This window comes from Mustela lutreola, chromosome 8 (genome assembly GCF_030435805.1).
Source record: "Mustela lutreola isolate mMusLut2 chromosome 8, mMusLut2.pri, whole genome shotgun sequence".
NCBI classification, from domain to species: domain Eukaryota; kingdom Metazoa; phylum Chordata; class Mammalia; order Carnivora; family Mustelidae; genus Mustela; species Mustela lutreola.
The window spans coordinates 66077797-66099883 of NC_081297.1; the positions used below are offsets into that span (position 1 = coordinate 66077797).

At 43.6% G+C, this 22087-nt stretch overlaps 2 protein-coding genes across 2 annotated transcripts; both read right to left on the reverse strand.

The window, feature by feature from the left end:
• Positions 1–11425: 11425 nt before the first annotated feature.
• On the reverse strand, positions 11426–13997 carry LOC131837932 (lysozyme C, milk isozyme). The gene is made up of 4 exons (XM_059183591.1): positions 13801–13997; positions 12610–12771; positions 11966–12044; positions 11426–11614 (listed from the first exon to the last, which is right to left on the reverse strand). Exons 1-4 carry the CDS (start codon positions 13937–13939, stop codon positions 11548–11550), a joined length of 447 nt encoding a protein of 148 aa, XP_059039574.1. The 5' UTR covers positions 13940–13997; the 3' UTR covers positions 11426–11547.
• Positions 13998–20726: 6729 nt separating this feature from the next.
• LOC131839765 (olfactory receptor 11A1-like) lies at positions 20727–21731 on the reverse strand. Its single transcript, XM_059187493.1, has one exon. The coding sequence runs from the start codon at positions 21729–21731 to the stop codon at positions 20727–20729; it is 1005 nt and encodes a 334-aa protein (XP_059043476.1).
• Positions 21732–22087: the final 356 nt, after the last annotated feature.

The window sequence follows — 22087 nt, forward strand, 5'->3', positions numbered from 1 at the left end:
GTCAGTTGTCTTGATTTTGTTAACTGTTTCCTTTGCTGTGCAAAAGCTTTTGATCTTGATGAAATCCCAATAGTTCATTTTTGCCCTTGCTTCCCTTGCCTTTGGCGATGTTCCTAGGAAGATGTTGCTGCGGCTGAGGTCGAAGAGGTTGCTGCCTGTGTTCTCCTCAAGGATTTTGATGGATTCCTTTCTCACATTGAGGTCCTTCATCCATTTTGAGTCTATTTTTGTGTGTGGTGTAAGGAAATGGTCCAATTTCATTTTTCTGCATGTGGCTGTCCAATTTTCCCAACACCATTTATTGAAGAGGCTGTCTTTTTTCCATTGGACATTCTTTCCTGCTTTGTCGAAGATTAGTTGACCATAGAGTTGAGGGTCTATTTCTGGGCTCTCTATTCTGTTCCATTGATCTATGTGTCTGTTTTTGTGCCAGTACCATGCTGTCTTGATGATAACAGCTTTGTAATAGAGCTTGAAGTCCGGAATTGTGATGCCACCAACTTTGGCTTTCTTTTTCAATATCCCTTTGGCTATTCGAGGTCTTTTCTGGTTCCATACAAATTTTAGAATTATTTGTTCCATTTCTTTGAAAAAGATGGATGGTACTTTGATAGGAATTGCATTAAATGTGTAGATTGCTTTAGGTAGCATAGACATTTTCACAATATTTATTCTTTCCTGGGCAATATTCTTGCATGAAAACAATTGACAGGAGCTGAATTGTGGGTTTTTATAGTGACCTGTGCTTTTCATTTTCTACAGTTCTCACCTCTCCTGTTGTCTTAGAACTGGCCCATTTCACTCATGTCTGGCTCTTACAGGTCTGGAACTTGCAACCCCTTGTTCTCTCTCTTGAAAACTCATCTCCGAGCTTTAAGTTTTACCCTTTCTAAATTTATACTGCAGCCAGAACGATTCTTTTAAAGAAGCTTTATTTGGTCATTCTACTGCTTATGCCAACCTTTCACCTTCAGTGTCCCCTCACTGTTTTCAGGAAAACACACAAACAACCTCTTTAGCATGGCATCTAAGACCCTTCATGATCTGACCTTAATTATCTAATGACCGTTGTCTCAAAGAATGTTCTTTCTCTCATGTGCTACTTTCCAGCCATATTCAACTTCTTGGGCTTATTTGAAAAGAAAGCATTAAAATGTGGCCAAATGAATGGGGTTTGAATTCAGAAGGACCTGGATTTTAGAAGTTTGGGGCACCTGGTTGGCTCAGTTGGTAGAGTGTGCAGCTCTCCATCTTGGGATTTTAAGTTCCAACCCCCTGTTGGGTGTAGAGGTTACTTAATAATTAAAGAAAAAATAAAAATAAAAAGTTTGCTGAGCATTTCTTTTGTAGTTAGTGCCAGAATAATTGATTTCCTTTCTATTTCTGGTTGGCTAAGTGAAAACAAATCACATTGATACTGAGTTTTATTAGAAAAATTCTCCATCTATTGAGATGATTATGATTATGATTTTCTTCTTTAATATGTTGAAACACATAGATTTATTTCTAGTTTTAAACACATTGTTCCTTGTATAAAACCAACTGGTCATAATTTATTACTCATATATTTCTAGATTTAATTTTCATATGTATTGGTATTTTTGCATCTGGGTTTATAAGTGATATTGGCCAGTAATTTTCCTTCCTTGTTTACTGTCATGGTTTTATTGCTCTCATAAAATGAATTGGACTTCTGTCAACTCACAGAATTTTTTCCATTGTTGTTACCATTGCTTTTCGTGGATGATACTTATTTGATTCAATTTATTTAATGGTAAATGATTGTTAAATCTACTGTTTTTTCTTGTGTCAGTTTTGGTAAATTATACTTTTTCTAAGAATTTACCCATTTCATAAAATCTTCATATTTATTGCAAAGTTGTTTGCAATAAAATCTTACCTATTTGAAGACTGAATCATATTTAGTGATTCTCTTGTTTCTCTTCCTATTATTTATCAGTGCATTCTTCATTTTTGTCTTAGTCTCCCTGATGTTTATCGATTTCCTTTGTCTTTCCTAAAACGAACTTTTGGTTAACTTGTTCTTTTCTTTTGGATTTTTTTCTATTTTATTGATTGTGCTTTTATCTTTCTTATTTCCTTCTACTTTCTTTCTGCTTCAAATCTATTATTTTTATATCTAATAATGTTTTGCCTTAAAGTATATTTTGTCTGATATTAATATATATATAATGTTTTCTTTCAGTTATTGTTTAGGTGTGTCTTTTTTATCATTTTATTTTTAATTGCAGTATAATCAACATACAATATCCTATTAATTTCAGATGCATATCATAGTGATTTGATATTTTCATATATTATGAAGTGATCCCCATGATAAGCCTAGGATCCCTACCATCATTTTAGATTAAACTTCTCTGTATTTTCATTTTCAGTGTTAGTCTTATAAACAGCATATAGTTGTTTTTTATTTTTTTAACTACTCAATAATTATCTTTTTAAAAAATAGTTGTCTTTTAACTGAAACATTTAGACCATTTCCATTTGGGGATGAATTTTTCTTTTGACTTCATTCTTGTAGGAAATTTTGCTGACTATTGGATTATAGGCTTGGTAATTGTTTGATTTCAGGACTATGTTCTGGTTTGTATTGCTGTTACTCCTTCAGAGGTTATCAGTTCATCTCCACTATCCCCATGGAGTAGGGGGAGGAGGGTTCCTCATAAGGTTTAAGATGCCTGTCTGTCCTCTGTGAGAATCTCTGGGCTGTGTGTATGTGTGTTGTGTTCATAGGGTGATTATTTAAAATCCATATAAAGTGTATGTGTTATAATTAGTTGATATGTCTTATAAGCCTCATTTACTCCATTATTCCTTTTTTCTTCTCCTGATTTTGTTGTTATTGTGCAAGAAAACAGGTGGTTTGTCTTATAGAGAGTTCAGTCTGGATTTAGTCAATTGTGTCTCCACAGTGCAGTTTAACCTGTTATTCTGTCATCTGTATGTCTGCAAATCAACAGTTGAGTCCAGAGGCTTAATCAGATTTCAGTTCATGATTTTGGGAAGTCTGCTTCAGAGATTGTGTTGTGTTCTTCCATCAGGGGGGCACATGATGTCTGGGTGTCTCTCTTTTTTGTGATGATAGCAGCATTTTGAAGCTCAATGCCTAGATCAATTGATTCATTAGGAGTTTAAAAATGGTGATATTTTACCTTCATTTCTTCTTCATTCATTATCTGGGAAACTTCTACAAAGAGAAATTTCTTCTTATCTACTATCTGTTTACCCAGTGGTACGGTTTGCATAGGAAAGGCAGGATAAACGTTTACTTCTTTTTCTCCACTTACTATTTTTAATAATGAGTTGGTTCACTAGTAGCCTCTAAGAGAAATCAAGTAGGGTTTTAAAAATTACCATTACAAACTTAAGGATTTAAGCATTTTCAATGTGTTTTATTTCATTATGGTTAAAAACCTTATTATAATACTAAAAGGGTCTTTGCCCAGAAGGATGTTCTTTAAATTGACTTCTGAGTCTTTGATTGTTTCTTTGCTGTTCATATGCTAAGATGTTTTAGCCTTATCTCATTTATTTCCAGCTCCAGACCTAGAATAACCAATTTCTACGGGGGCTGTGGTTCTTTTTTAATGGGACATGGTGTTTCACAATCTGAGTGCCAGGGATACCCATAGCTACTAGACTGGTCATTGTTTCTAGACAGAATTAGGAAATAATTCTTTTTCTCTGTTTTCAAAAGGAGACAATGCCTCATGGTTTCATAATGACACTTCTAATTCAAATTCAGGATTAAACAGTTTTAACTTAACCTCTTCTATCTTACGTTTTTACATTTCCCCCCAACTCATGTTGGCTGTTTCAGTTCTCAATGACACCAAGGATGATAGAGTTGGAATATGACCTAACGGCACATTTGCTTTTTTTATTTTTTGTAAACATAAAAATTTGAGAAAAATAATATCAACACCATCACCAGAATATGGTCAGTGAAAATAGTGAAGACATTTTTGCAGATCTTTTGCCCTTAGGGTAGATCCCACCAGGGATTTCAGTAAAATTACAATATTTTAAAGTCACTTTGGAATAGTTCCTTCTTGGGTGATTATTTTGCCAGATGGATAAATGTGTCTTTATATTTTTAGGGCTTGTTTAAATTAGTTATTTTATAATTATATAAAATGTTATATGATTCCACAGTCAAAATTATAAAACAAAGCTTATGTTTATTGTTTTTTTTTTTTTAAAGATTTTATTTATTTATTTGACAGAGAGAAATTACAAGTAAGCAGAGAGGCAGGCAGGGAGAGGAGGAAGCAGGCTCCCTGCTGAGCAGAGAGCCCGATGCGGGACTCGATCCCAGGACCCTGAGATCATGACCTGAGCCGAAGGCAGCGGCTTAACCCACTGAGCCACCCAGGCGCCCTATTGTTTTTTTTTAAGAAAGATTTTATTTATTTATTTGACTGAGAGAGTTGAGAGAGCACAAGCAGGGAGAGTGGCAGGCAAAGGGAGAAGCAGGCTCCCCGCTAAGCAGGGAGTCCAAGGGGCTTGATCCCAGGATCCTGAGATCATGACCTGAGCCGAAGGCAGAAGCTTAACCAACTGAGCCACCCAGGCGTCCCCAAAGCATATTTTTAAAAAAGCATATACCTTGCCTTTCTTGTCTATCTCCTCTTCACTCATACATAATCACATATAAATTTTATAGTTTAATATTCCATTTTAAAAATGTAAGTGTATATATTTGCATTATCTCTTAAAGATTGGACCTAATAGCAACCTGTATTTCTTTGTTTTAGAACACTCATCCCCTCATCTTTCCTTCATTCATGCCTCAGCCTTACGGTATTCTTTTGATTTGATGATGATGGGCCTGGAGGGAATTTTTACGTGCCAAGATGTGGAGCAGAAGATTTTCAGATGCCCAGAGATTGCAAGAAATAGGGAAGAACTTCGCCAATTGACTGTGAATGAGGTGTGAAGCTTGCAGTGTCAGGCTTTGTCCCATGGATGTCATGGTGACAGGACAGGGTTGAAATGATATAATGGGAATGGGATTTTATGCAACTAATGTGTGTTAAAAATGGGTACTTTGGACCATGTATTATTTTCCATGGTGTCCAGCAGCAATATAATACCCTAATATTTTGCATGTGAGATGATCTCTTATCTGCCTTATCCTAGACTCCAAAAGGTCATGTTAAGGTTGTCAAAAACAAACACAAAGTGTTAATATTGTCAATAAATGTTTGTCAACCCTGGCCTGGGACATTTTGTATATATATATTTTAAGATTTTTTTTTTTTTTTAAGATTTTATTTATTTATTTGACAGAGAGAAATCACAAGTAGGCAGGCAGAGAGGCAGGCAGAGAGAGAGGAAGGGAAGCAGGCCCCCTGCTGAGCAGAGAGCCCGATGTGGGACTCAATCCCAGGACCCTGAGATCATGACCTGAGCCGAAGGCAGCGGCTTAACCCACTGAGCCACCCAGGCGTCCCAAGATTTTTTTTTATTTAGACAGAGATCACAGTAGGGAGAGAGGCAGGCAGAGGGCAGGGCGGAGGAGGCTCCCTGCTGAGCAGAGAGCCCAGTGCAGTCTCCATCCCAGGACCCTGGGATCATGACCTGAGCTGAAGGCAGAGGCTTTAACCCACTGAGCCGTCCAGGCATCCCAGGGCCATTATATATTTTTAAAGTAACTTTACGTCTGTCATCTGTGGTCCATTATGGATCTGTTTTTTTTGGTTAAATTCTTCAAGGTCACTCATACCCCCACGTATAGGTCTTGGTGGGCGTACCTCATTTCGTTTCCAGTACTACCTAAAGCATATATATGTACTATTCATGACTTTATTTTCTTCCCCTCACACTTTTACTCTACCACCTGCTTCTCACTTCCTTTTGTATCTAAGCATTAATTGGTAAGTAACCTAGAACCTAGAACCTAGAACCTACGACCTTTACTGAACACCTACTAATGTTCTGGGTATTGTGCTAGGCTCTTGGGACACTCAGATAGCTAGATAGCTCCTGTTCTTTTTGTGCTTATCATGTAATGTGAGAGGGAATTGGTTCCCATCTCTTCTCACACCCTCACTCCAGAACAGTGAGTCTTTCCCCCCACCACTCAAGATTTTATTTATTTATTTCAGAGAAAGAGTGAAAGAGAGCAGGAGTGTGGGGTGAGGGGGTTTAGACGGAGAAGCAGACTATCCACTGAGCAGGGAGTCTAATGTGGGGCTCAATCCTGGGTCCCTAGGATCATGACCTGAGCTGAAGGTAGATTCTTTTTTTTTTTTTTTTTTTTTTTTTAAAGATCTTGTTTATTTATTTGAAAGACAGAGATCACAAGTAGGCAGAGAGGCAGGCAAAGAGAGGGAGAAGCAGGCTCCCTGCTGAGCAGAGGGCCCGATGTGGGGCTCAATCCCAGCACCCTGAGATCATGACCTGAGCCTAAGGCAGAGGCTTAACCCACTGAGCCACCCAGGTGCCTCTGAAGGTAGATTCTTAACCGACTGAGCCCCCCAGGTGCCCCAGAGCATTAAGTCTTAAAACTCCAATCCTTTTCTCTATTGGTTCCACTTGATGACAGCTTCTTCTCACCTGAGATCTGCTGTTCGGTGTCAGGGATCCCGTTGAGGGCAGGTGCTAACCTGAGCAGCACAAACTCTGTAGTTCAGTGCTCTCAGCTACTTCTTTCTCCTCCCGGCCACAGCACCATGTTCACACCAAGTCACGATTCCCACAGCTCACTCCAGCCGGTGCCCGAGTGTGGCAGAGGACCCGAGACAGGCCTGTCTCTGTGAAATGAAGATGAGGCTATAAACAGGCCTGGCACATAGAAGCACTAAGGTAGTGTAAGCCGGTGAAGGTTGTACTAGTAACAGCACTAGTAGTTCCTCCAGTTCTACAATCTACCGTGGATAGCTGATCCCAATGAATGCTGACAAAGAGAGCTTGACAGGAGGAGAAATATCCTGTAATTTAGGAGTGAGGAGTGGAACAGGCCGAAAGACATCCTAGATCGTTGCGGGAAAGGGTCAGATGCAGGCAGAAGGGCATTCTTAAGGCAATATGTTCTCTCACCTCCCCCACTAACACAGGGGCAGAAATGTATTCTCTCAGTTCCCGAAGCCAAAAGTCTGAAATCAAAAGGCATTGGCAGCATCACGCTCCTTCCAAAATCTGTTGGGGAAAACTCTTTCCTCGCCTCTTCCTAGTTTCCAGTGGTTTGCCAGCGATGTGGGGCATTCTTTGACTTGCAGTTTCCTATCTCCAATCTGTCTTCATCACATGTCATTTCCCTGTCTTCACATGGCTGTCGTCTTATAAGGACACCAGTCATGTAGGGTTAGGGACCCACCCTACTTCCACTGCTTACACCTGCAATGACCCTATTTCCTAATAAATTCACATTCCAAGGTACCGGCCATTAGGCCTTCTTTCTTGGGGGCCACAATTCAATCCATAACACCAAGTAATTAGGTCAGAGCTGGTGTTAAGAATCCAGATAGACTCATAAATAAGAGCGTGTCATGTGGTGCCCTCTACAAGTGTGTATTCCTGTAATGAATGGTGCCAAGTTGTGTAGGGTATTGACTCTGAAGTCTTACTTTAGTCTTTCCTTTTAGATAGAGCGCAGTTTTGAGATTTATATCTTATTATCATACTTGCGGTTGACCCAGTTTTATTTTTTTAGACAGCTTTATTTTATTTTATTTTATTTTAAAGATTTTACTTATTTATTTGAGAGAGAGCACAAGTAGGGGGAGTGGCAGAGGGAGAGGGACCCCCGAGATCAACCCCGCTGGGCTTGATCCCAGGACCCCCGAGATCATGATCTGATGCTGGTTTTGTTTTTCTTTACATTGCCTCAGCCGTTCTTTAGTTGATTTTTATAGAATTAAAAAGAATAATTTTGCATTTTCAGGGGTGAGTAAAAATATCTTGCACCCAAATATCAGTTTAGAGAAGTGCCCCCCCAAATCTTTTATTTCATAAATGCCTAAACAACACTTAAATAATCTAAGTCTACATTCCCTTCCTTGGTTTATGTGGGGAGAGGAAAAGAGCTATATTAGATTTTGATTAAGGACCCACTTAAATTAGTTACTGGTTGGATTATTCTGGGGACTTTAGAGTCTCTCCCTGGGTTTGTAATATCATAAAGGGCAAGACCCTCATATAAATCTTCTTTCAGGGCAATTAACCACTAAGTAAAGGCTCAGTAAACATATTCAAGCTAAATGTAATGCAAATTCATCAAGGGAGGTACAGCATCTGCTCCCTCACAGTGAAGAGTCTTGCCAGTGGGGAGAGGAATCCAAGTGGTGATAGGATTTGTGGTGGTCATGTAAGGGGGACAACTCTGAGAAGACACAGGAATGGGGAAGGGTATTAGTAAGTTTTTTTTTTTTTTAAAGATCTTATTTATTTATTTATTTGAGAGAAAGAGAAAGAGAAAGAGATCACAGAAGGAGAGGGAAAAGCACATTCCCCGATGAGCAGGAAGCCCAACTCGGGGATCCCCGAGATCGTGACCCAAGCTGAAGGCTGACACTTAACGGACCGAGCCACCCAGGCACCCCAGTCAATTTTTTTTTTTTCTTGTGTCATAAACCACCTCAAAACTCATTGGCTTATAACATTTTTTTTCCTGCTTCGGGGTTTGGTGGGTTTTTGACTGGTTGGAGGGGGGAAGGGACTCTACTTTAGGAGCCAGGATTTGGACCGGGTTCAAGTCTGTTCCACATGTTTCATTCTGAGGCCCAGCTTGTGGGGAGGGCGTTGGGAACCGTGAGTACCTGAGGCGTGATTGCCTGGCTATCACAGGAGCACAAGAGGCCAAAGGAAGCCATGCAGCCACATTTTCTGTTTCTATTTGTGTCACATATGCTAACATTCCGTTGACAAAGCAAACCACATGTCCAAGTTCAACATCTATGTGTAGGGGATCTGTCCATTGTAGTGCTCCGGAAGATCCATGACGGGGTTGGGGGGCCGGGGGGGGGCGGTGCGCAGTAAGGAACAAGGAATAATAACTCCCTCTAGCACAGAAAGGGGCAGGGTTCTTGGATGGTTGTGAGAATCCACCTTGCTGTCTCCGGGAGAGTGGAGGTGCAGAGAACTTCCTCCAGAAAAACTGGGGGAGAATTAGAACTAGCCCTGATAAAGAGCTGTGTGGTCCTGTACCAGAATACAAGCTGGCCTCTATTTCCTTGTTACTTACCCCGCTGTCCCTCCACTGCTTTCTTCTCCTACCTGGGAACCTTCAGCTGGAGCTAAGCCATGGTGATGGCAACCAGATGAGAGGGATCCCGCCAGCTGCTGGAGCAGCAGCCGCAAGAGAGTGGGATCCAGTCGGAGAGCTAGCTGCCTGGACGCTGGTGGCTGCAGGAACAGCAGGGCAGTATAGCGGTCATCAATGTCTTTCTGTAACACACAGAGTGCTCAGTGGTGATCTGGTTTCCGAAAGTCCTCTGCCAGCTGTGTAAACTTATTGTATCAGGAGGTTAAGGGGGAAACTTTTTTGTTTAGGTTCTGCTGAGGCTTCAAGACAATAGAGATCACAGTTCAGAATGAAATGTGAGACCATAATTATTTAAAAAGGAGATTGGGGGCACCTGGGTGGCTCAGTGGGTTAAAGTCTCTGCCTTTGGCTCAGGTCATGGTCTCACGGTTCTGGGATTGAGCCCCACATCGGGCTCTCTGCTCAGCCGGGAGCCTGTTTCCCACTCTCTCTCTGCCTGCCTCTCTGCCTACTTGTGATCTCTCTCTCTGTCAAATAAATAAATAAAAATCTTTAAAAAACAAAAAAGGAGATTATGGAGAATATATTTTGCATCTTTAGTTAATCTTCTGCTTGTCAGTCTATAAAACATGTTGGAGATGCATAGAAAAGAGCCGGAGAGAGGAGAAGGAATTCTTGGACAGAGTTGGTATGGTCTCATTACTTAATGGTGATCAGGAAAGTCATGCCTGAGTTTTTAATCCAGAGGCAGGAGAAGAACATACCCCACAGAATAAATTTAAAGGGATGGTGGGAGACAAAAATACTGTTATCTGGAAACATTTACACCTTAGGAATATGATTATGATTTACTTTATTAAATGAATTATTAATTACTGGGGCAGAAACTACTAGTTGTCCATCCAAATCCATTTGCCCCTTTTCTGGTAATACTAGCTCTGCTACCAGGACCTGGGGTGCCCCGCTGGTACCATATCTCCCGGCCCCCTTGCAGCCAGGAATGGCTTGCGATTAAATTCTGTCTCTGGAGTATTAATGGAAGTGTGTCTCTTCCAGGCCTGGACCTTGAAACATTGCATGTGTGTTTCTCCAAACTTACTTCCCTTCATGCCGTTAAGATTTTCTTTATTTGAGAGAGAGAAACCACAAGCAGAGAGTGGGGCAGAGGGAGAAGCAGGCTCCCCGTTGAGCAGAGAACATGATGTGGGGCTTGGTTGCAGGACCCCGGGATCATGACTTGAGCCCAAGGCAGATGCTTAACCTCGACTGAGCCATTCAGAAGCCCTACATGCCCCCAATTTAGAGCAAGGAGTGCCTCCAAGCTAACATTGTCCATGTAGGATAACACCTTAGGGCAGTGCTTCTCAGTTTCTTTTTTAATGCATAAGAATCACTTGGAGAGCTCATGAAAACAGAAATTAAAACAAGGATTCAGTAGGTCTCCAAGAGTCCCCAAATTTGCATTTCTTCTTTTTAAAAAAATTAATTTATTTGACACAGAGAGAGAACACAAGCAAGGGGGAGTGGGAGAGGGAGAAGCAGGCTTCCGGCTGAGCAGGGAGCCTGATGTGGGGCTCAATCCCAGGACCCTGAGATCATGACCTGAGCCAAAGGCAGATGCCCGATGACTAAGCCACCCAGGAGCCCCAGTAATTTACATTTCTAACAAGTATCCAGATGTTGCTGGTGCTGCCAGTTTGTGGACCAGGCTTTTAGTAGTAATGCTTTAGTGGATGATAGAGATGCATAATGGAAAGAATCTGAATTTCTGAATGTCTATGTGGGACAAAGGAGCCTGTCTACCCACCGTGGACCACTTTGTGAGAACACCGTATTTTGGGGACTCCGTTGTGGCAGCTTAACATAATCATCCTGATTCTGCCTTTCCTTCTCTATGTCCAAACCACATCTCTCCCACAGTTCTCTTCTCTTGTATCTTACACTCTCCTTCCTGGTGATGGAGAATAATATTAGCCACCGTTATAAATGAATTTCATAAGAGCTCATATCTGGAATGCTGTATTCATCTGTCAATTTCAGCCTCCAGCAGTTTTCAGTAAAGGATTTTCCTCATCTTTCCAGAGGAGATGGGGGAACTTTGGGGATGGGCTTGGAGGGAACAGGACCTCCAGCTGTCTATAGCAGGAAGCAAGTCTCTGTCATAACCCAGCCCTTAAACATGATACTTGAGACAGCTGAAATTGAGTAACTTTTATTTTGGAGGCAGAGAGCAGAGAAAATTCAGAACTTCCAAGAACCTTGAAGAACTACCTTGCCTCCAGGGCCATCTTCTCCAGGAGCCATATTCCATTGCCATCTTACAGCTTACAGCTGGCCAGGTATTTGGACAAATCCTTGCCCTTGCAGTGTTTTACCCAGGCCATCCTAAGAACAGAGAAACACAGCATAAATCCGAGGCAGGGGTAGGAGTCTACAGGGGTTCAGCTGAGAAGGAATGTAGGGTCTGCTGGCTGCAGTCTGTTGATGCTGTGGGAGAGTATCAGACAGGCAGGGTTTGCCTGACTGGGGACGTGGGAGTCGGTGCTGCCAGGATGCTTGGGGTGAGCATGGCACCATATTACTCTGCCTCCCTTTATGTCTGAACAAGCTCTGATTCCGACAAAGCCCAGGGAGAATCCTACAGCAGAGATGCTGCTGATTCTACCAGCATCCCAAATACTGACTGGGTCCATGTCTGGCAGAGGGGCTGGTCTCTGCACTTCACGCTCTACTTACCAGGCGGACATCCCCTTAGGATCTCTCACAACCCTCTTGGCACAGACAATGTCATCATTGATGTTGTCATCCAGAAACTCTGGAAGGAAAAGGGGCTGAGTGGGGAGGGAAAAATCCCTTTTCCTTTTTCATTAATCAATCCTTTTTTTTTTTTTTTTTTTTTTTTTGGTGGGGGAATTTCCAGAGGAAACGGAGCCTGACTCAGAAGCCCTCTATCTCTGGAGCCCTCTTGGGGGTTTGCCTCCCACGTGCCTGGGTTTTCTTGCCTTACTTTGAGTCTGCCTCTGACATGGCTGTCTGCGGAGGGCATCCAGGACCGAATGGACAAGGGAGAGCCTCTGTTCTCAGGAGACCACTTAGCGTGTCCAGAGTGCCGCGTGGGGGTGTGTGGACAAGGACTGAATAACGTGGCTTGAGGGATGGGGACCCATGAAGATGAAGTTCAATCAGGGGTCAATGTGTCTTGCTTCCTCCTTTTTGGCAGGAGGGGCTCTGTGGAATCCCGTTTTAGATGCAAGGACTGTCCGGGGCCCCCTTATTCCCTGTCCTGGGCTTCTCCAGTGCAGGGAGTAGAGCGTTCAATTTCGTACCTTCTTTACCTGCCCTACTTTATTTACCCAGCCCTCAGAGGGGGTCGTCCTTACTGCTGCACATGATGTTGCAGGCATTTGCTGAGGAATGATGGCTGTTTTTGCACCACCACTTGCTGTTCAGCTGGAAGAGCCCATAGTCACTACTGCCATTGGCATTTTTCCCATTAAAGGCCCGGGTGTTGAAGTTACTCTCATATTGAGCCATGCAGACCCCTGTGTCAGAGAGAGCAAAATGTGTGTGTAGACAAGGGGGATTGTTTCACAACGAGACACAACTCGTGCTATACTAGAACTGCTGGAAAGTCCCTTGAGATGGAAACAAAGACTATGAGATTGATGATCCTTGTGTGTTCCTTGTCCCCAGCAATAATTAGCCCGTGGTAAGTGTGCAATCACAATTGTTAAATAAATGCATTTGGAACGGCCAATAATCAATCCATCAGTTGCCATCTGTCTCCCAAGTCTACCTTTCCAGCCTCATCTCCCAGCTGAATAGCCAACTCCTGTCTTGTATATTCATGCAGCCTTATATCCCAAAGTATATGGAAGAGAGGAGGTGGAGAAGTAATGGAGGAGGATCCTAGAAAGGAAGCCCCCAAAAGCCACCCTTGGGGGGTTGGTGACAAGAAAGTATATTTGGCATGAAGAGAAATGAAGATATTCAAAGGAACCTGAAATAGCTTCATGTGTTCTTACTAATGAGACGGTGACAGAGACTCTCGGTCCTTCTTGCACCTCGTCACTCACCGCCTCGCCTTCTGTTCTCACAGTCCCCATCCAACTCCCTCGTGACATAGAACAAACTTGAGACAAAGGCAGCAGATGTAGGTTATTTTTTGGTGGACAGAAGGGCAGGAGAGAGCGTGGGAGACAGCACCCAGTGTGCTGCAGAGATCGGGACTGAAAAAGACGCAGATGAAAGCAAAGGTGAGGAGAGCAGGACGGGGACAGGTTGGGTGAATCGTGGCGCTTCCAAGGAAGGATTCCAGGTTGCCAGCTGGGAAGGTGACATGGGGGAACAGTAGAAGAAAATTTATTGTAGATAAAATAATCCCTGGGGGAAAGAGAGGAAAGGAGATCCTGATAGGGGATATGAGGCCGTGGAGGCAGAGACAAGAAGAGCAGACGGGGAGTGGAAGAGAGCCCGGACGAATGAATAAATCAGGAAGTGAAAAGGGAGAGACTTCTTGGCTGGGGAAGAAGGTCTCTTCGGGCAGAGACAGAAAGAACATTCACACTCACAGTCTGCCAGGCTGTAGCCATGGTAGCCATCCATTCCCTTGGTCTTTAGCTTGTGGGCCAGCTTACACTTGGAGAAGATTTTAGCCTCATATACTGCACAGAAACAACTAAGAAGGGTGATGATCAGAATAGACCTCATTTCTGCAGCTGGTGGGGCTCAAGTCTGCTATGCCCAGGGGGCTGTTGTCTCTTATACCTTCTGGGCACAAAGGTGTCTCTGATTGGGCAATAATGCTGGCATCTGTTCCAGGAAGGACATGGTTGTCCAAGGTTAGTTCCCCAAACTGGTCCAACCAGTGTGAACCTTAGGGAAGGGACTGTAACCAAGAAAAATATCGGGAATAAAGTCTCATTTTGGTGGGGGTGGCTCCTGGTTTTGGGCAAACGTGTACAGGAGGGAAATGGTAGTTGGTAGGAGAAGGGAGTATGATTGTCAAGCTTCATGCTTTTGTTGGAATGTCTCTAGAGGGGCTTGTCCCTGTGTTTTGCTGAACTTTGTTCATTATCTGTGCTTGGTTGAAAGTATTTTACTGCTTAGGCTAATGGGGGACCCTTGATGAGCACCACTGAGTTTGGAGAAATTGACGATCTCCTGACATCTGCATTCAGTAAACTATTGGTTGGATAGGAGACCACTAGAACTCAAGTTCATGAGATCTTTGTGTCTGCAAGAAACCATCAGATCTAAACCCCCAATTATATTGAATTTGATCTATTATCTGTGTGATCAGTGATCATCAAGCGTCTTGTATTAGTGGGGTTCTCCCGAGAAATGGAACTAATAGGGGATATATATGGCTAGAAAAAGCTGGTAATTATTAGAGTACAAGGTCTTGATTTTAGTTTGGTGGAGAGGCATTGTGAAGGAAGAGTTATTGCTAGATCAATACTTTCTAAGAAGACACACAAGAGTAATAATAGTGGTAGTGCTAGAAGGGGGTGTCTGTAGGTCTTAAAGTAACCGGCAAGCCTTGCTGTTAAAGTGCATCATATGATGTTGACTTGCAGACATAAAGGAATGGATACTAGGCATACATTTTTTAAAAGATTTTATTTATTTATTTGACACACACACACACACACACACACACACACACACACACAGACATTACAAGTAGGCAGAGAGGCAGGCAGAGGGAGAGGGGGAGCAGGCTTCCTGCTGAGCAGAGACCCGATGCGGGGCTTGATCCCAGGACCCTGAGATCATGACCTGAGCTGAAGGGAGAGGCTTAACCCACTGAGCCACCCAGGCACTTCAGGTGGGCGCTGTGATGAGCACAAGTTGTTGTATGTAACCGATGAATCACAAAATTCTACTCCTGAAGCCAATATTACACTGTATGTTATTGGAATTTAAATAAAAATTTGGAGAAAAAATATAAACAAGAGCAACAACCAAAAAACCCCACACCACTGACTCTATTCTCTATACTTCCATACTGGAAGCCTGTCTCTCTCCCTCCCCGCTTCATCTGCTCTGCCCATTCCCCGACTTCTCTCTCCTCTGTTAACCATCAGTTTGTTCTCTGTATTTATGGGTCTGTTTTGGCTTTTTCGGTTTGCTCACTTTTTTTTTTTTTAAAGTCCACATATAAGTGAAATCATATGGTGTTTGTTTTTCTCTCAGAGCCTTAATATTTTAATATCCTCTAGTGTAAATTTATCTTCCAACTGGTGGTTTTTTGGCTACCTTTTGTAGAGTTAGGTTTTTTCCAAATACTTTCTAATGTTGGGTCTCAGACTCATTTTGAGTGGGAGCCACAGGTATGGCCTCTCAGTTCCTGGTCATGAAGCTCTGGGCTCTCTTGCCTCCTTAGATGTGCTCTGGGTTAGCTTTTTGCCTCAGATAGTAGCAGGCAGCAGGTTTTTTCCATTTCTCTTTAATGAAAAGAGGCCCTTTGCCCAGCCTTTCCCTTCGAGTGCTTTTGGCTCTGACTCCTGCAGCAGGTGGAGAACTTTTCGTCTCTGTGACCTGCAGGAACTGAGCCCAGAGCTGCCTCTTCTTGCTTCGGCCTGGAATCAAGCAGGCCTTTGGCTTCGGCCCTACTCACTGCTTTTATGATTTATTTCCTTACCTTTGTGGCCCATGGAGATATTTATATTGTTTTTTTTTTCATAGTTTATAAGCCATTTTATTTATTTATTTTTTAAATTTTTAATTTTTTTGAGCTATCATATGCCTTTTACATTTTTTCCTTTTGCATTTTTTTCAATTATTGCTGTGCACTTGCCACAGGTAGAATAGCTCAAAGCATGGAATTACCACGTAATATTGAACTGAAGTCCAATTAATAACTGAAACTTTTTTTTTTTTAAAACATGGAGTTTTTGGGCGCCTGGGTGGCTCAGTGGGTTAAGCCACTGCCTTCGGCTCAGGTCATTATCCAAGGGTCCTGGAATCGAGTCCCGCATCGGGCTCTCTGCTCAGCAGGGAGCCTGCTTCCCTCTATCTCTCTCTCTCTCTCTGCCTGCCTCTCTGCCTACTTGTGATTTCTCTCTGTCAAATAAGTAAATAAAATCTTTAAAAAAAATAAATAAAAACATGGAGTTTTAAAAAATTTTTAATTTTTAAAATTTTTTTTCAGTGTACCAGAGCTCATTGTTTATGCACCACACCCAGTGCTCCATGCAAAACAAAACAAAACATGGAGTTTATTTTTTAAAAAATTTATTATCATTTATTTATTTATTTAAGATTTTATTTATTTACTTAACAGAGAGAGACACAGTGAGAGAAGGAACACAAGCGGGGGAGTGGGAGAGGGAGAAGCAGACTCCCTGCTGAGCAGGGACCCCCGATGTGGGGCTCTGTCCCAGGACTCTGGGATCATGACCTGAGCCAAAGGCAGATGCCTAATGACTGAGCCCCTTTATTATTTTTTTTAAGAGATTTTATTTTATTGAGAGAGAGAGAGAGAGAAAGCATGAGCAGCGGGGAGGGGCAAAGGGTGAAGCAGACTCCTACCTGAGCAGGGAGCCCGAAGTGGGGCTCAATCCCAGGACCCTGGGATCATGACCTGAGTGGAAGGCAGATACTTAATCGACTGAGCCATCCAGGTGCCGGTAACTGAAACATTAAAAAAAAAAAAGGTATTTATTTATTGGAGAGAGAGAGAAACAGAGCAGCAGTGTGATCAGGGGGAGGAGCAGAGGAAGAAGGAGCAAATATCTCGAGCAGACTCCACACTGAGCACAGAGCCCATTGCTGGTCTTGATCCCACAACCTGAGATCATGGCTGGAGCCAAAACCAAGAATCAGACGCTTCACCATCTGAGCCACCCAGGTGCCCATGACTGACACATTTTAATGCAATCTATTTAAAAAAAATCTGCTTCCTTTTCATTAGGAACATAGGCATGTGATCCCAGTGGAGGAATCTGGGGAAGTTTTCTGGAACCCTTCCTTTCTCCTTTGCTTCTCCTACTTCTTTCCTGTATTTTTGTTTTGTTTTTGCTTTTAAGATTTTATTTATTCATCCGAGAGAGAGAGAGAGAGAATGAGTTTGGAGGAGGGACAAGCAGATTCCCTACTCAGCAGGCATCAGGACTCTGGGATCATGACCGGAGCAGAAAGCAGCTGTTCAACCGCCTGAGCCACCCAGGCGTCCCCTTCTTCCCTTTCTTACCCACTTGTCTCTCCCACTTGTGGCTTTTACTTTCCCTTCCATTATCCCTCTGCTTCCCCTGTTTTGTTGTTTTGTGTTCCCTGTCCCCCTTCTCCCTCCTTCCGTACTCTTCCTCTTTTCTAGTTTCCTTCTCTGACTCTCCCCTTGGGTTTCTCCTCTGTTTTGGTCCAGTTTTCCGACGACCTGGCCTCCTTCCAGTGTTGGCTCAGTCCTTTAACCCCAGGGGATGAGAAGGAGCAGCTGTGGCTCATGTTTACAGGCAGCGAGGCTCCACTCAGGGGAAGGGTCAGCGATAGGACTGAAAGGAGAGAGTCTTCTGACTTTCCTTGAGGAAAAGGAGGGCGAGGGAGAATGTTAATGTTTGTTAAAATGTGGCACAGACCAATCAAAGCACAGAGACAGAGGGCTTTATGGTATGTACTTCATTTAATTTCCACAACAACCTTATGAAGTATGTATGTATGTATGTCTTTTTTTTTTTTTTTTAAAGATTTTATTTATTTATTTGACAGAGAGATCATAAGTAGGCAGAGAGGCAGGCAGAGAGAGAGAGAGGAAGGGAAGCAGGCTCCCTGCTGAGCAGAGAGCCCGATGCGGGGCTCAATCCCAGAACCCTGAGATCATGACCTGAGCTGAAGCCAGAGGCTTAACCCACTGAGCCACCCAGGCGCCCCTGTATGTATGTCTTATTATTCTTCCTTTCGTATTATACATCGGGAACCTGAGACTCAAGTTGCCCGAGCGAGAGTGTGGTCGAGTGCAGATCAGCATAGAAGGGTTTGCTGCTTTCCTCTCCTGCAGTACCGTGCGTTTTTGACTCTTGATTAAAATGGTGACACTTTTTTATTTTTTAATATTTTATTTATTTATTTGTCAGAGAGAGAGAGAGAACACAAGCAAGGGGAGAGGCGGGCAGAGGGACAAGCAGGCTCCCCCACTGAACAAGTAGCCTGATGTGGGACCTGATCCTAGAACCTTGGGATCATGACCTGAGCTGAAGGCAGACACCTATCTGACTGAGCCACTCAGGTGCTCCAAAACAGTGACCCTTTAATAGGAATTTCTTGCTTTAGGGGTAGGCACAGGACTGCTTACGGCAGGGTGTGTCAGGTGATGGTGGTGGTAGCGGTGAGGAGAAGGGCTTGGAACTTTCTCAAAACCCTGGAAATAATATCATAAAGGCAGCCACCTGCTTTGTGCAGGCCTCGGGACCCAGACCTCCCTGTTCCCCCGGACAGTTCCCAACCTGTCTGTAGACTGTTCTCCGTGCTTCTCATGCAGACAGTAAATAAACCCCTCTGGGCATGGTGGGAGGCAAGCACCCCGAGGAAGCTGCTGGGTTCTTTGTTTGGGGAACCCGATGTGCATCATATTCATTCAGACCTGGCCTTCCGTCCAAGATGCTGCTATAACACAGGATTTCACTTTTGACTTGAATGCAAAGAACAAATATCACAGAGACATTTTTAATACTCATGTGCAGTCTGGGTTCTGCCTACTTCCCAAGCAATGTTTGGACAAGGCAATTTCCTTCCTTCCTTTCTTTTGACTTATTTATTTATTTATTTGAGAGAGAGAGAGAGAGAGAGAGAGATTGTGAGCAGAGGGAGAGGGAGAGAGAGAATCCCAAGCAGACTTCTGCTGTGTGGAGCCCCACAGGGGGCTTGACCTGAAGACCCTGAGATCATAACCTGAGCTGAAACCAGGAGTCAGATGCTTAACTGACTGAGCCACTGAGGTGTTCCCAGACAGGGAAATTTCCTATTTGTTTTTTCTTGCCCGTATTTCCACCCCACCCAGAAAGGGCCAGCTATCCCAGGTTTTCTACTTTCCTCCAGATCCTCTCTCTGGCCCTTTCTATACATCTACCTGTCTATTTGATCCCCATCTCTTAGGATCACATCTCTTTACATCCATGAGGAAATGTGTCTCCCCCCAACCTTTTTTAGGGTCAGTTTTCCTATTACCCTTGTCACCCCTGGTAGCCACGCCCTCTCCCTCCACTGAGAATCAACTGTGGCATGTTACCTGTAGATCCTTGGCCCCCCGTTTCTAAAGGTCCTGATTTTGTAGGTGTGATGAAAAGCCTAGAAATCCTCATTTGTAAACAGCTACTCTAGGTCATTCTAGTATAGGTAATCTACATACCATACCTTGAGAAACATGTTGATATATTTCCAATGAAAAAATTAGAAATGTTTTTGTATCAATTTAAAAAAATTCAGGGGTGCCTGGGTGGCTCAGTCAGTTGGGCATCTGACTCTTGGTTTTGGGTCAGGTCATGATCTCAGGGTCCTGAGATCAAGCCCCTTGTCAGGTTCCATGCTCAACGTAGGGTCTGCTTGGGACTCTCTCCCTCCCCACTCTGTCCCTCCTCCTGCTAGTGCTCTCTCTCTCTCAAATAAATAAACGAAATCTTAAAAAAAAGGAAAAGATTTAAAAGATTTTGTTAGAGGCAAAATTTCAGAAATCTCTATTGGATTTAATTTATTTCCTTCTCATTCCATCTCCTTCCTTTTCCCTTCTTACTTGTCGGACATCAGCAACAGAAGGGCTAATGGGAACTCCCAGAGCAGTGGCCCAATTGGCCTCCTGGGCTACAGGAATGAATGGCTGACCTTTCCTCTCCCAAGTGGCTCTTGCACCATTACTACCTCCATCATTACTACATACTTTATGTCCAAGGCTGTCTCTCTGTTTCTGAGATTTCATTCAAAGCATGGCATGAGATCTTCATTCTGGTCCTTATTACCATTTCCCTACTCCTCCTTTCTCTATCTGTCAACCTTAATCTTGTCATCTTAGATTCACAATCTGCAAATATTCCCCCCTTGAGTTGTGCTCTGCTTTCTCTGGCATTCTTTTCCATATTAATTAATTAATTAATTAATTCATCCATTCATTTTTTTTTCAACTAATGTTTGTGGAGTGCTATAATATTTAGGCCCTGTACGAGGCATAAGATTTTGAACCCCTATCCCATTCCCACTGGAAACATGAATTTTGGCAGACATCTCTTTTATGTTATTTTTTTTAATTTAAAGATTTTTGTTTCTTTATTTGACAGAGAGAGAAAAAGGGAGAGAGGGTACACAAGCAGGAAGAATGGGAGAGGGAGGAGCAGGCTTCCCGCCGAGCAGGGAGCCTGATGTGGTGCCTGATCCCAGCACCCTGGGATCATGACCTGAGCTGAGGGCAGACGCTTAACAACTGAGCCACCCAGGTGACCCCAGACATCTCCTTTCAATCCCACAGTATTTATCTTTTCATTACAGTGGTCTCTAGTCTTTGAGGAAGGGGCTAAGCTGGAATCCAGGAAAAAGTCAACAGCTGCCCTATCCCTCTCAGTGGAGTATGTCTTGGGATAAGCTTTCCCCAGAGCCTGTGAAGGACCCCCTTTACCTCTTGGTTCTTGAGGCTGTAGATGATGGGGTTGACCATAGGGGTGAATACAGTGTAAAGGACAGAGAAGGCCTTTCGGAGCAAGGGGGCCATGTGGTCTGTTGGGGCTACATAGACCACAATGAGGGTGCCATAAAACACCCCGACCACGGTGAGGTGGGAGGAACAGGTGGAGAAGGCCTTCTGCCTACCATGGCCTGAAGGTATTTTCAGCACAGCCCTCAAGATGAAGGCATAGGACGCCACAATCAACAGAAAGGGGGCCAACGTCAGAAAGCCTGAGATGCTCACTCCGGCTCCCCACATGATCCCCACATCCCCGCAGAACAGCCCTACAACGGGAGCAAAGTCGCAGAAGTAGTGGTCGATCTCCCTGTGGCCAGGGCAGAGGGGCAGAGGGGCTGCCAGGGCCAGAGTGAAGGCAGAGAAAGAAAAGCCACTGACCCAGGCTCCAGCAGCCAGGCAGCCACACAACCAGGTGCTCATCAGGGCGGGGTAGCGAAGCGGGTAGCAGATGGCCAGGTAACGGTCATAGGACATAGCAGAGAGCAGGAGGCACTCAACGGCAGCCAGTGAGGCAAACACGTAGAACTGGATCAGACAGCTGACCAGTGAGATGGTTTCCCTCCCCTCCAGGAAGCTCCACAACAGCTGAGGCACGATGTTGGAGGTATAGCCAATCTCCAGCAGGGAGAAGTGGCAGAGGAAGAAATACATGGGTGTGTGGAGTGTCCGACTGGAGGCCACAGCCAGCACGATGAGGGCGTTGCCCCCCACTGTCACCACATAAATGGCCAAAAAGAAAGCGAAGGGGAGGAAGCCCAGATGTTGCAGTTCCCCAAAGCCGACCAGGATCAGCCAGGTGGTCTGGTTTTCTCTGTCACCACTGGACTGCTTCCTCATCTAGATCTGGGCCCAAGAGAGGAAGGTAACTTTAACCAAGATCCTATTGCAACCACACACTAACCCTTGCTTATTCATTTATTCATCACAGCAACCATTAAAGGTAGACCTTATTGTCTCCTGAATACAGAGGAGAAACTGAGACCAAGTGAGACTAAGTCAGTTATTCAAGGCGATTATGATGGAGTCATGATATGAACCCACATTTGCTTGACTCCAAAGCTCCTGCACTAGTCTGCTATCCTACGGAGCTTTCCCAAATCCTTTGTGACTGGTAGAAGTATTAGTATCAGAGAGCAGCATAGAACTTTCCCAGTCATCAATGAGCTATTTACTGACAATCTTGGATGAGTATC

Bases quoted from the DNA above. Each gene is read 5' to 3' on its own strand.
- LOC131837932 (XM_059183591.1), bottom strand. From the start codon at position 13,939: ATGAGGTCTATTCTGATCATCACCCTTCTTAGTTGTTTCTGTGCAGTA. The intron at 12,772-13,800 runs GTGAGTGTGAAT...TCTCTGACACAG, and splicing joins TGGCTACAGCCTGGCAGACT to GGGTCTGCATGGCTCAATAT. The intron at 11,615-11,965 runs GTAAGTAGAGCG...CTCTGTTCTTAG, and splicing joins CCTAAGGGGATGTCCGCCTG to GATGGCCTGGGTAAAACACT.
- LOC131839765 (XM_059187493.1), bottom strand. From the start codon at position 21,731: ATGAGGAAGCAGTCCAGTGGTGACAGAGAAAACCAGACCACCTGGCTG.